At 44.8% G+C, this 13,686-nt stretch overlaps 1 protein-coding gene across 1 annotated transcript in view; it reads left to right on the forward strand.

Moving 5' to 3' along the window:
- CCDC187 (coiled-coil domain containing 187) overlaps window positions 1–13,686 on the forward strand; it is a 71,515-nt gene that overhangs the window by 16,562 nt on the left and 41,267 nt on the right. Inside the window, exons 9-13 of the mRNA XM_073314475.1 lie at window positions 224–364; window positions 971–1,722; window positions 2,111–2,205; window positions 3,092–3,762; window positions 4,686–4,785. Coding sequence (XP_073170576.1) covers window positions 224–364; window positions 971–1,722; window positions 2,111–2,205; window positions 3,092–3,762; window positions 4,686–4,785 — 1,759 coding nt within the window. The remainder of the gene's footprint in view (window positions 1–223; window positions 365–970; window positions 1,723–2,110; window positions 2,206–3,091; window positions 3,763–4,685; window positions 4,786–13,686) is intronic.

Here is a 13,686-nt window from a genome sequence, read left to right on the forward strand (position 1 = left end):
GGTTGCAAATTTGAGCGGCTTACAATTTTTTTTTTAAATAGTCTGATGAATGTCAAAATGTTGATGAAAAATTTGGACTAGCTCTAATTGGAACCTATTGTCCCCCCTTTCCTCCCAACATCCCGAGTGTGGTCCCTTGAAACGGACTTATGAGAAAGTTAGAAGTGCCCCCCCCCCGGCTTTTTATTTTTTAAGCAAGCCCCATCTGTATTTTGTTTTCCAGGATCCAAACGGATTGGTGCTTCTGCATGGCGAGAAGGTCAGAAGCTGGTTAAAAAGTTGCTTGGCCCACCTCCTAAATGTACAAAGCTGGGGAGCACACCTGAAGAGCAGACCCCTAAAAATGATTCTGCTACAGTTACCGGTAACTTCTGGGTTGTAAGGAGCAGGGGAGAGATCCTGGTCTTTTATTTTGGTAAAGAAAAAGAAAAAAATAGTGGCTGAACACCGCTTCAGAAACTAGATGAAACAAATTGTTTCTTCAAGGTCATTAGGCGTTCCCGAGATTAAAAATAGCTACAATTCCCCAGCTCCTCACTTAACAGCCCCCTGGAACAGTTACAATATCACCTGTCCGCTGTGGAGATGTGGCCAGTTGATAGTGTCATTGTGTTTGAACCGAGACCTTAGATGGAGTTATCTAAAGGGCCTTTTGATAAGGAGTCTGCAACTGCTCTTATGTATTCAATTGTTTTTACATGGAAGGTCCATAATCCACAGATCATTCATATAGCGGACCACTGCAATGTCAAAAAAAGAGCCCCTACAATTCTGACTTCTAGTAAAAACCTGCAGTGATTTTCAAGCTGCGCTGAGGTTTTACTGCTAAGTAAACTCCAGAAAAGCCGGAGTTATAAATGCAAATGCTGACAGACTGTTAGCGGAAAGTAGATTTTGTGACTGACATGTTCGATACAGAAAATGATACATTCCAAAAGTAATAAACTGTTGCTTTAAAATGTTTTCGCAGAACCTGGTAAAGAATTTATAGCAGCCCCACAGATGGAACAAAGCTCTAGAGAAAGTGATGTTCCCGGTGGAGGCGATCACATGTGGAACAGCCTTCCGCATAAAAGCTGTCAAACCGCACCTGGCAGATCCACTGAAATTGCCAGCAATGCACTGACCAGAGATGCAAAGCAAATACTAAGGGATCTACATTTGCAAAACCAATCTTGTGAGAAATACAGAAGTACAAAGCTGCAGAAAGATACCACAACAGGAAGGGCAGAAGATCCAAAGCCATATCCAGAAACCTATCCTTCCTCAACTGAAATCAGCAGCATCACTCCCTCTGATTACAGCACAGAAAAGACCAGGTCCTTGTTAATGAAAGCTGGAATAGAGCCAAGAAATTGCAGCAGGGGAAAAAGTGCATCTCTTCCAAGAAGTAAGGGTTCAAACCGCCCAGGACGGAAAGTGTCCGAGAAGGAAAATGTTAACCAGTCTGCTAAGAAGAGAGTAAACGTAGGGAAAGCCCACACCTACAGCCCAGAAGAAGTGCATGAATTTATGCACAGAAAGATTGAGGAGAGAAAGAAGAAAAACCTAGAAGAGAAAAAGTCTTTAAAGCAGGCCAGAGAAACAAGAGCTCAGAGATTGCAAGAGTTGTACAGGAAACAGAAGGAAGCTTTTGCAAAGAAATCATGTTCTGGGGTGGCACAGACTTTAAACAGGGGAACTGTTCCGGCAACACAAGGTTCTCGGTATAAACTTGCCCAAGTAAGTACATAAAAGGAAGATAAATGAACAAGGATGGTGATAGAGTGAAAATATATATATATAAAATCCTGACCAGCTGTCCTGTGTTTGGAGGTGATTTTAAGTGTTTATATAAATTGAGTCCTATCACAGGAATTCAAGTTCTGATGATGATGATGATCACTGACTGCGTGGGTTGGGTATCCGTAGGGTTGGAACCCTTGATCTTTAGGTGCAAAAGCATAAGCTTCCACTGCTTGAGCTGAAAGAACAGCTTCATTACTTGGCATCTGTAGTTGACTCTTATCTGATTATGTAGGCCAGCTATTAGATGGGGTGAAGACCAAGCAGTATTTTATTGTTCCATAGTTATTTCGCAATTACATTAATTGTTGTTCCTTCATTTCAGGAACAGGCAATGAAAAGGAGCCTGGAAAGGAATTTTATGGAGTGGGTCCATAAAACATCATATGCTTTATTGAGAAGTGAGGAGCAGGGAAGAAGGTATTACATGAGCCACCGAGATACAAAAGTGCATCTCTTCAGCCCTTTCTCTAGTGTGTCCTGGAGATTTGTCATAAGTGTTCTGCTTTAAACTGTAATGAATAAGCTCACTGGTTACTCAGCAACAAAAAAGGACTTCGAGTCTGATGTGCGAGGTGCTGTCAGTCCCCATGTTAAAATCTGCCTCATCACATACTAATGCAAGTGAAATGGTTGAAGTCGTTCACTGGGAGCCAGGAGTTCTGTGTCTGTGGGAGAAAAATGGCCTAATCTCTGTGTGCCTTAGTTTACCAGGCTGTCAAAGGATGATCGTGACATTTCACAGGGAGGTCATGAGGCCTAACTAGTTATTGCTTGTAAAGCATTGTGAGATCTTCCCCAGAAAAGCCCTGGTGTGATTTATTTTGCTGGTAGGTTCGGTCTCTCTCTCTATTATAAGAATATTTCATTTCAAATTAGAGTTTTGTAGAAAAAATCAAACCCATTCCCAACCACGATAGTACTTTGCCCAGTGCACGGGTTGGTTCTAATAATCAGTGACTGGGTTATAAACACAGCACGAGAATCTCGTGCAGTCTAGGTATAGGCCAATATTTCAGCCTGGTTTTATGCTTCATATTATTAAAGACTTTAATTCTGCAGCATTTAATAGACAAGCCTCTGAAGCTCTGTCCTAGATGTTAGCATCTCACTCTACATCTTCAGTCCTGGATTTGTCAAGCATTTTCTAATCTATAAGCATCAATATCTCTCTCGCTCTCTGTCTCATGAGCTGCCTTATTCTGTGTCTGGTCTCTTTGTCCGGTCGCCTTTAAAAATTTGCCTGACTTCTGTTACTGTATCTTACTTCATGCACTGATGTGGGTCCCCCTTTGTATTTAAACAGTGACTTACATCCAAAAACAATTCAGCCACCTAAAGCAACAGAGACATTCGATTTTCCTTCTTCACTGGCATCTGAAAGTGGGTTCCTCAGCCCTTTGAACCTTAAAGACCTGGCAGTCACCCCTTCTCTAGCTCGGTACCTGCCTCCCCAGAGCTTTTTCCTTCCACTGAAAACTGCAAAATCTGGCCTCAAGGCCTCAGCTTCTGAGGACACTTCCAGCCCCCCTCCGTATAGAAATACACAGGATAGAGTGAAGGCCATTCACTCCCTAGCCAGGGAGCTTGGTGAGCGGATTGAGATGGCAACTGAAAGACTGAGGGGAACAAGCAGGCTACAAGATTCTAACGACAACGGAGGAGAGGAACATATACCTTTAGAACCTCCCAATTGGTCTTCTCCACGGTCAAAGCCCACAACACCTAAGAGTGAGGGAAACAGGACAATGAACACACGAACACTCCTGGGTGTTCCAAGTCCTAATGGCTTATGGATTTCGTTAGACCATGCACAGGATAGCACTCTCTACTTGGGTAGCCCCGAAGGAGCAGAAGCCCAGAAAAGGAAGGAGCGGATACAGGCTCTTCTGTCCGACACAGCTACTGTTAGTGAGGAGTTACCATGGAGCTCCAGTTCGGTGATGCATGGGAAAGCCGTGAAGAATGTGTGGAAAGGTAGAGCATGGTCACACAAGATGCAACAGGGTGACTGACATTAGTACTGCGGGAGATTTTCAAAGGCATGAAATGGGAGTGAGCCACTCTGCTCCCATTGACTTTCCATGGTCTGTTTTGCCTTTGAATATCACCCCTGTAGAAAACAGCAGAAACTGGCTAGACTTTAGGGCAATGTTCTGTTTGTACCAGTATGAAGTGAACATTTTACCGTATTTAGTAGAGGCTGGGGCAGTCTGGGTCACCAGCTCTGAACCCTTCAGACTCTGGGGAAGCTCTTCTCAGATCAGAACATCCCAGCTTGGGCCCAGCTCTCATAGTTATGTTATTTGTTTGCATAGCTAGAGGCTTAGCACTGATAATCCTCCCAGTGGAGCCCGAGGGGAGGGAAATGTCTGGCCACCAGATGCTTGGAGTGCTCCAAGACACCAAAATAAATACTGTTCCTACTCTGCTGACAGAGAGGAGAGCTGGGTGCATAAGAAATTCAAGAGATAGGGATAAATTAGATTCCCCAACCTATCCACCAGGTGCTCTTCTTGTGCACATTGAGGAAGTCGTGAGACTCTGGGTGGGACTGGATTGAGAAGTTCACTGTTTGGAAAGCTGGGAAAAGGGTCTCATAGGTTTATTCTCCTCTCTTTGCACCTGTGAAGTTACAGACCAGGGTTCTATTTCTGGCTCTGCCACTGGCCTGTGACACCATATCCCCACCCCATGCCTCAGTTTCCCCCTTTGTACAATGAGAATAATAATGCCGATGCACCTTACTGAAGTACTTGGAGATCTTCGGATCAAAAGAGCTATATAAGAGCTAAGTGCTTCTATTTAAGTAGGGAGAGAAGAACAGATGCAAAACAGGGACCCTTTCATTCCTGTGAAGAGTGTATTTATTAAAAACCTTCATTTGTCTTTTTTCAAAGGTTTTATCGAGAAGAAGGAATCTGAAGTGGAAACATGCCTATTGCGAGGAAAGCCGATAACCTGCAGAGCCTCTCCATCTTCCAGATTCCTCACGAGAAGGTAAACAAATCTGGTTATACTATTCTTTGCTAAATGCTTTGACCACACATAGCTTTAAAATAAATGGCACCAATTCAGCATGGAGTACGAGTGCTCTTTATTCCTTCATCAGAGAATTGCCAAATAGGATGATTTTGACACAAGATCTACAGAAATAGGGAGTCCCCAATTTATACAGATCAGACAGATCAACAGGAACATTTTGACAACAGCCTTTTCAAGAGATGGCCCTAATCCACAAAGTTGGAATCTTGAGCAAAATTTCTCTGGAGTTTAGGGGGGATTGGGATCTGGGTTTCTCAATCTCTCTCCCCGCCCCCACATCTTTTCCTGAAATGGCAACAATATTATCCCAATGCTCCGCAAGGTTCTTCGCTGTCCTGGAGAATGGAAAGCAAAGCAGTTCCAAACTGGTCGCCAGCAGTTCACAGGAATCTGCAAAAGTTTAGAGACCAGAAATTCAAAGCAAAACTCAGCGGCAGAGTTTTGCCTGAATCCTATCAAGCCTGGGCTTGTGCCAAACTCAGCCCAGGAGTTAGGTTTGTACCACAAAAGGTACGTCTGCCATTGGAACTGAGTGGGTGAGTCTCAGCTTTCATGCTAGCTCCCATCAAGCTAGCATGCTAAAAATAGAACATAGCCTCAGCTGTGTTGGCTGTGGGATGGGCTAGCTGCCCCAAGATCTTGTGTGAGGGTCTCTAGAGAATCACAGAAATGTAGGGCTAGACGGAACCCCAAGAGGCCATGTAGTCGATGCCTCCCACTGAAGCAGGATTAAGAATACCTAGATCATCCCAGGCAGGTGTTTCTCTAACCCATATTTAAAGACCTCCCATGACAGGGATTCCACAGCCTCCCTAAGGGTATTTCTACACTGCAATTAGATACCCGCGGCTGGGCCCGTGCCAGCTGGCTTGGGCTAAGGGGCTACTCCATTGCAGTGTGGATATTTGGGTTGGGGGAGCCCAACTTCAGCCTGAGTTCTGGGTCTCTGTGGTATGGAACAGCTTCCATATGAGGAAAGATTAATAACACTGGGACTTTTCAGCATGGAAAAGAGACGACTAAGGGGGGATATGACACAGGTCTATAAAATCATGACTGGTGTGGAGAAAGTAAATAAGGAAGTGTTATTTACTCCTTCTCATAACACAAGATCTAGGGGTCACCCAAATGAAATTAATAGGCAGCAGGTGTAAAAACAAACAAAAGGAAGTATTTCTTTACACAATGCACAGTCAACCTGTGGAACTCCTTGCCAGAGGATGTTGTGAAGGCCAAGACTATAACAGTGTTCAAAAAAGAACTAGATAAATTCATGGAGGATAGGTCAATCAATGGCTATTAGCCAGGATGGGCAGAGATGGTGTCTCTAGCCTCCGTTTGCCAGAAGCTGGGAATGGGCGACAGGGGATGGATCACTTGATGATGACCTGTTCTGTTCATTCCTCTGGGGCACCTAGCATTGGCTGCTGTCGGAAGACAGGATACTGGGCTAGATGGACCTTTGGTCTGACCCAGTAGGGCCGTTCTAATGTTCTCTTCCACCTTGCAGGGTCTAGAGCCTGGGCTCCAGCCCGAGCCCAAACCTCTACACCTCAATTAAACAGCTCCTGAGCCACAGCCCGAGCCAACTAGCATGGGCCAGCTGCAGGCTTTTAATTGCAGGGTAGACATACCTAAAGTGACTTATGTCAGTGCTTAACTATCCTCAGCGTTAGAAAGTTTTTCCTAATATCTAAACTATATCTCCTTTGTTGCAAACTAAGCCAATTACCTCTTGCTCTCCCCTCCGTGGGCATGGAGAACAATTGTTCACCTTATGTTCTGTAGCTAATACTAGCTCTACTGGATCAGATGAATGAAGATCAGGCTAGAGAGAGCCTCCCTTATATACTAGCATGTCAGGCTACTTAGAAAGTGGTGGGCCCAATCTTGCAGGGTGCTGAGCACCTTTGTCTCTCATTGATTTCAATGGAGTTAGAGCACCCAACACCTTCCAGAAGGTATTGCAGGATTTGGCCCCACAAGACTATGATCTTCCCAGTACAATTCAATGATTACCCACTAGGGAGAGCTATTAATCTACTGAATCCTTTTGAGAGACTTTTCCCCGTTTGCTTTTCTACTCTCTTAGGTTTTAAAAGCATTGTGTGCCAGGTTGTTTAAATTAAATTATAGAAGGAAGATCCTTTGTTTCAGGGCCATCCTCTGAGGAGAGACAATTTCTTTAAGCAGTTGCATGGTGCACGTGGAGGGCCCTATGGTGTTAAGAAGCCAGCTTCTTTGCGTGACTGTTGATGGCTTTTCCCCCCCTGCATGTTTCTTGATGTTTTCTTCTGAGCCACACAAAACACTTTGATTACATGAAGGACTTTCATAAACTTGCAGAGGCACCAAAATTTCAGCGTGCAGATTGGGGCACTATCCCAGCGTAGCTAGTTATCGCAGCATACTTCGCAGTGGGGAGCACACATCAGACCTTAACTTGCAGCCCATTACCTCTCCGGATTCCGAGAGGTAACGAGCACCCTCAGCTTCCCAGCTCCTCCTGTGTTCAGGCCTCTTATGTGCAGTACTGGTTTACAATGGTGCCAGCGGCCCTGACTGAGCCTGCTCCACTTGCCCTGCGCCCGGATCAGTGCAAGTGGAGCAAAGGGTAGGGGCATGCTGGCAGCATAGGGCCTGGTGGGCCAGTGTGCATCTGGCACCTGCCAGTTTGCAAACAGTGCCCTTGCACTGGGCGGAGCAGGGTTGCTCCCGCCATGCCACGCCCCATTGCCCCAGGCCAGCCCCTCGCTCCAGGGATCGACCTCCCCACGTCATGTTCCATTGCCCCCATGGGGGCCCACAAAAGATTTGGCGTCCGGCCCACAAAAGATGAATCCAGCCCTGCTTGTGTGTGCATAACGCCAGCTAAAACCAATGGGAATTTTGCAGGCAAAAGGGAAATTCATTGCTTAAGAATCCCTCATCAGAAATCCCTGAAAATACTAAGCCCAATTGTCCGAGTTACAATCCTAACCTTAACTCACCTTTTCCTAGGTTTAGGAAAACTTTAATGCCAAGCTTAACATTCAGGTCTAGAGCGCGTCTATGTCAGTAGTTGATGGATCTCTGCTTATTGACCAATGTCTGTATTCTTAAGCCAAGCTTCTGTTTGGTATGTACAGAAAAATTAGGCTGAAAGTTCTGGAGTTGAAGTTAACAGTGGGCCCAATCCTGTGAGGTGCTGAGCACCCTCAACTCCAAACAATTTGGGGTGGGATTTTTCCAGATGCCTTACGGGGCTAGATGTCCAACTCCCATTGAAATCCCAGTCTTGATTACCTGGCAGGATTAGAGCCAATGGGTCTTCCTGATCCAGGCAGAACTCTTACTCATGTTAAATAATTGTGTCAAGTGTCATGAACCATTGATTTCCTCATGGTGATTCCTATTAGAATGTAGAATGATCTCCAAAGGGGATGGGAAGGGAATGGGGGCATTTAAAACCATCCTGAACAATGTACTATGATTTTTGTACTCTTATGCCAAGCACCAGAGACATACATTGTTTACCATGCATCATGCTTAGTTCTATAAGCTTACTTTTGTCTAAAGACATTACTTTTAGGGTGTTTTTTATCCCAGAGATGTTAAGAAAAGTAAAATGTGGATCTTCCTTCCTTCACCTCTCCTCCCCTCCCCCCCCCGGCCACAGAACACACATTGGTATAACATATGGCATTGACAAAAGTAGACTAAATTGATTATCTTTATGAGTACCTAGTTAAATCTCTACTGATCTCCTTTTTGCAGAAGATTAAAGAGTGGTTTAGCCAATTGGATACTATAGATTCATTTACAGTAATTGTTTTCACTCACTTTACTCTTGACGTTTGGGAGGGTGGGGGAAGAGAGAAATTATGATTACTGTAGATTTAGCGATGTGTGTGCACACATTTGTGTGTATTATCACACACCACACAAATGTAAGTTTAATTAAAGAGGGAGTGTGGCCGAGAATGGCAAATTTTGGAAGCTACACTATGAACATTCTTTATAAAGTTGATTAAATTAATGCGGACTCAGATTTTCCCATCAGCCTTACATTCAATGCAGGTTTAATGCAGATGGTGGTACACAGAAAACTCCTGGCTTGTAGAATATATTCTGTACAGTGGGAGCTATTTGTATAAAGAGACTTCATTGTGTCATCAGTAGGGCCCTACCAAATTCACTGTCCTTTTTGGTCAATTTCACGGTCATAGGATTTTAAAAATCGTAACTTTCAGGATTTCAGCTATTTGCATCTGAAATTTCACGGTGTTGTAATTGTAGGGGTCCTGACCCAAAAAGGAGTTGTGTGTGTGGGGGGGAATCCCAAGGTTATTGTGGGGGACGGGGGTTGTGGTACTGCTACGCTGGCTACTGCGCTGGAGAGCGGCGGCTGCTGGCCAGGAGCCCAGCTCTGAAGGCAGAGCCACCGCCAGGAGCAGCCAGAAGGAAAGGTGGCATGGTCTGGTCTTGCCACCCTTACTTCTGTGCTGCTGCCGGCAGGTGCTGCCTGCAGAGCTGGGTGCCCGGCTAACGGCCGCTGCTCTCCGGCCGCCCAGCTCTGAAGGCGGCGCAGAAGTAAGGGTGGCAATACCGTGACTCCCCAAAAATAACCTTGTGACCACACCCTGCAACTCCCTTTTGGGTCAGGACCCCCAATTTGAGAAACACTGGTCTCCCCCATGAAACCTGTATAGGATAGGTTACAAGCACACAAAAGACCAGATTTCACGGTCCGGGACACTTTCTTCATGAATTTGGCAGGGCCCTAGTCATCAGTATAGACTTAACTCCTCAATCCCCACAGGACAGAGCACTAACAAATATACCCCTGGATTGGCCAGGGATGGACTAGGAGACTCAACTCTTGTCCCTAACTTGCAGTTCCCAGAAAAAGAGAAGGATTTTGCATGGCTGCAGCAGGGATCCTTGAACCAGAGTGAGGATCAGAGCTCCAAGTGTAGATTCAGCATTGCCTGAGACAAAGTCAGCATTTGCTTTTCCCATTCTTGACATATTCCTTCTCCTTACTGGGGAAGAGAGGAAGTGCAGCATAAGACTAAGGGCCATATCCTGGCCTACGTTTTTCATTGGACTTCGAAACCACCAATACGATGGGCCAACGTTACTCTCACTTTACAAAGATGTAAATGAAGAGTAGTTGCATGAGGTGCTGGATTTACACTGGTGAAATAAAGCACAGTTTGGCTGTTTGCCTCAGGGCCAAATTCATACCCACAGGGTGCGTATACTGGGAAGAAAGCAGAAGAAAGGCAATATTTGAAGTGTGTGGGATGGGATTTCCAGTATTAGATTCTATTTCAATATTGAACTGCAGCATGATCTACCAAAAGGGAGACCTGCTGCTCTTCACATGCAAGGTGGGGTCTGCCATTCATACAGTAAATGCCTTTAATACGGAACAAGATTCTTCTAAGAAGATTGTTTACAGTTTTACTGATCAAACAAAGTAAACAAGAGGGAAATGGAAATTGGAGCGAGAAATCTGGATAGCTCAGCTTACTGAAGTTATGAACAGTAATTACTGGAATTACTGAAAGGTAAAACCTCTCCTTTGTGTGCATCAACCATGTTCACAAAGGTTGTACTGATTCCTGTTCCAGTGGATCAGTTGCAAGGATTATGCAGCAGTTACGTCACCCACGTACAGCACAAAAGATCTGGAAAACAAACCTCCTCAAAGGGAAGCATGGTTGCGGATGCTCTGCACCTCTCAGGATCAGGCCCATTAAGCTGTGGGGTCTGTTATTTTCATCTTGATGCCCTGGGATTTATATGCAACTCTCATTCACGCTAATGGAAGTGAGGTGCAGAAATCCCCCTGAATCCAGATGGGAATCGACCCTCAACTGTAATTGACAAACACCAGACAAAGTAGAAATAAGATAGAGTGTGCTGATCTCCCGAACAATGCAATTACTGAAAAAGCAGAGCTCCGTTTGTTTAACAAGCGGAGTCAAGGTCCTTATGGCATCACAGAAACGCTTTGACCAATAGAGGCCTTCACACAAAGCATCACAACCCTGTTGCGATCGCTGCCCTGAGAGATGAAAGGAACTGTGTATGTACAAAATACGGCTACAGTTGGACTTGAGGGATGGAAGGCAGGCTGTGGTTGTGGGTAACGCTGAGCTCAGTCCATTGCTTGCTGAAGAACTTCTAGTGATGGTGCTGTATTGATAATAGAGATGAAGGTGCAGAAGGTGGAGAATATAAAGAGACACTCACTCCAATCCTGCCCTATAGCACATAGCTAAGATCCTTCATTTTCAGTTTAAACTGATTTTTACCAAAAAAATCCCAGGTTTTACAAAAAATATTACTAGGCCCCCCCTCCCATGTTTACCCTACTTTTGTATCATTAAATATATAAAAAATAACTTGTTTTATTAGGAAAATACAATCCATTGCGTGAGATCTATGTATTATGATAATAGATTAGTCTGTGTGTATATGCAAAGCTGCCTGTTGCCGTAAGACTATGTATTAGTCTGGAAGATACACGCAATAAACAAACAGGCGCGCACGCAAGTTCTGAAGTGCATAGGCAGCTGAACGTACTGATGAGTCTCACGCCCACCACACACACATTTCAAGATAACGGTTTAAATATTTGACACTAAAACGGGAAGGAAACAAAAATCTATATCAGAATACACTTCAGAACCCAAGTTTAAAAACAAAAACAGGAGAAAAGGATGAAGTTGAGTGTATGCCCTGCAAATGGTGTGGCCCAACCCAATTATTAAATGTAAATATTTATAGGCTAATAGTTCTCAGTCTACCACAGTAAATTGTTTATTCAAATGAAAAGTTTTATTTGGGGAATAGAGATATATTGTTTTCTTTAACTCAGAGGTGGCAATGTGTTTTGAGTTCTGCAGCAAGCCAAACTGAATTCTGTTCAAAGCATTAATATTTCCCCCGTTGTCCTGTCCATCAAATTAGACCCCAATATTTATCCAGAAAAATTCATCGTTTTTTGCACTGATTTTCACCTCTTTTTGTTGTAGTTGTTGTCATAATAAACACTGATAAACTCCCAGGAAAAAATGAAATAAAATAAAACTTGAAAACGAAGGGCCCTACACATAGCCTAGGCAGCCAGTCTGTGTAGTGGGGAAGGAATATCTCATGCAGACCCTCTTACCCGAAAGTGTTTGGTCAATACCCCTATAAACAGGGCCTTGTCTTCCTCTCTTAGCCAGTGGTGGACTAGACAATAGGCGGAATCAGGATGCCTAGAAATTAGAGATGGGCCTAGATCAAAATTCTGGCTTTGAACCACCCCAAACTTTGGACTGCTTGAAATCAAGATCCTAATTTTGCAGCTTGGGCCTGTAACGCCAACATAGATTTATATAAAAGAAAGAAGAGGCATCTCTTCTATACACAGTGATGGGAAGAATCAGTGAAGTGACGAGAACAGTCACCGTGCCCAGGAACAAGGGAATCAAAATTAAGACAGACACCCAGCAGGAAAGGTCCCACTTAAAATCCAGGAATAACGGGAAGAATCAGGGAATTCATCTGGGCACCTAGGAGAAGTAGAAGGGTCTTGTATCCTGCGATAAAAGGAGGAGAACGATAAAATCCTGTGATAAAAGGGGGGAAACAGCCCTGCCTAGATTACGTGCATGTGACTGTGGGTGGGAGAGTCGAAGACCATAATGGGTGAAAATCCTGGCCCCAGTCGAGTCAATGAGAGTTTTGCCCTGGACTTCAAGTGGGCCAACATCTGAGTATTTATGTGTTAGGCTGTTACTGAACTAGGGTTGGGTGAATAATGATGAGCCAAGTTCTGCTCTTAGGGCCAGATCACACCATCGGTTATTTTTCAAGCTGAATTCCCTTTGAGTTAACAGACGACAGATATAAAAGTTTGAACTATATTTTCCAATAAAGAAACGAGAGAGATCGTCTCCTACAAGCCATCATGTAGTAGTGAGGGGTAATTAAATAGACCAGGGCTGGTCAGAACTTTTTGAACAAACTGAGTCTTAAACAAAAAGTTTTTTTCAAAAGTGAATGTTTGCAGGGCTGGCTCCTCAGCGGGTGGAAATCAGGACAGTCCCATTGCAAAGATGTGCTGATTTATATGAGCTGAGGATCTAGCCTATCAGGTTTGAATAGGTACAAATGAAGACCACTGGCCTTGAAGAGCTCCATTCATTAACAAATTGCACGTCACTTCCACAGGATTTAAAACTCCTTTTCCGCAGTGACTCTGCCGTGCCCCTTTCCCCTCTGTTTGCGCTGAGATCTGTGCCCAAGGCTTTGATCCTGCCCTGCACAGGTGCTGCAGTGCCAGCCTACATGCAAGTTGAAAGACAATGAGCTGAATGGGCATTGCAAAGCAACCAGGCCCTGCATTGGAGCAAGGCTGCATGGTCAGCCAGTCACCCCTGCCGAGCAGCAGGACCGAGGCCCAAGAGGAGAACACATGCCTCGGTGCCTCACTAATACCAAGGAGGCCTGTGCTGAAGTCCATGCATGCTAAGACACACCCACTGGCCTATGCTGTGTCCCTTTGACTGCGCACAAGAGCTCCCGTACTTGTGCCAATGGCTCCTGAGTAGCTACCGGCACTTCCACTTGGTCCGGAGCTTGTGCTCTGCTACGTACCAGGCTCAAGGCCACCATGGCAAGCTCCCTGTGTACATGGCCAATGCCAAGCTACGTTTTCCATTCAGCTACCCTACCATGCAGATGGATGTAGGGTAAGAACCAGGAGAGATCACCAAGTGCTCTTCTGTTCCCTGCTATCACTATATTCCCGTTAGGGCCGGAGCCTGTCAACAGGAGTCTTTCCATTGCGTATAATGGGAGTTTGGATCAGGC

This window comes from Lepidochelys kempii, chromosome 16, assembly GCF_965140265.1.
Source record: "Lepidochelys kempii isolate rLepKem1 chromosome 16, rLepKem1.hap2, whole genome shotgun sequence".
Lineage (NCBI taxonomy): Eukaryota > Metazoa > Chordata > Testudines > Cheloniidae > Lepidochelys > Lepidochelys kempii.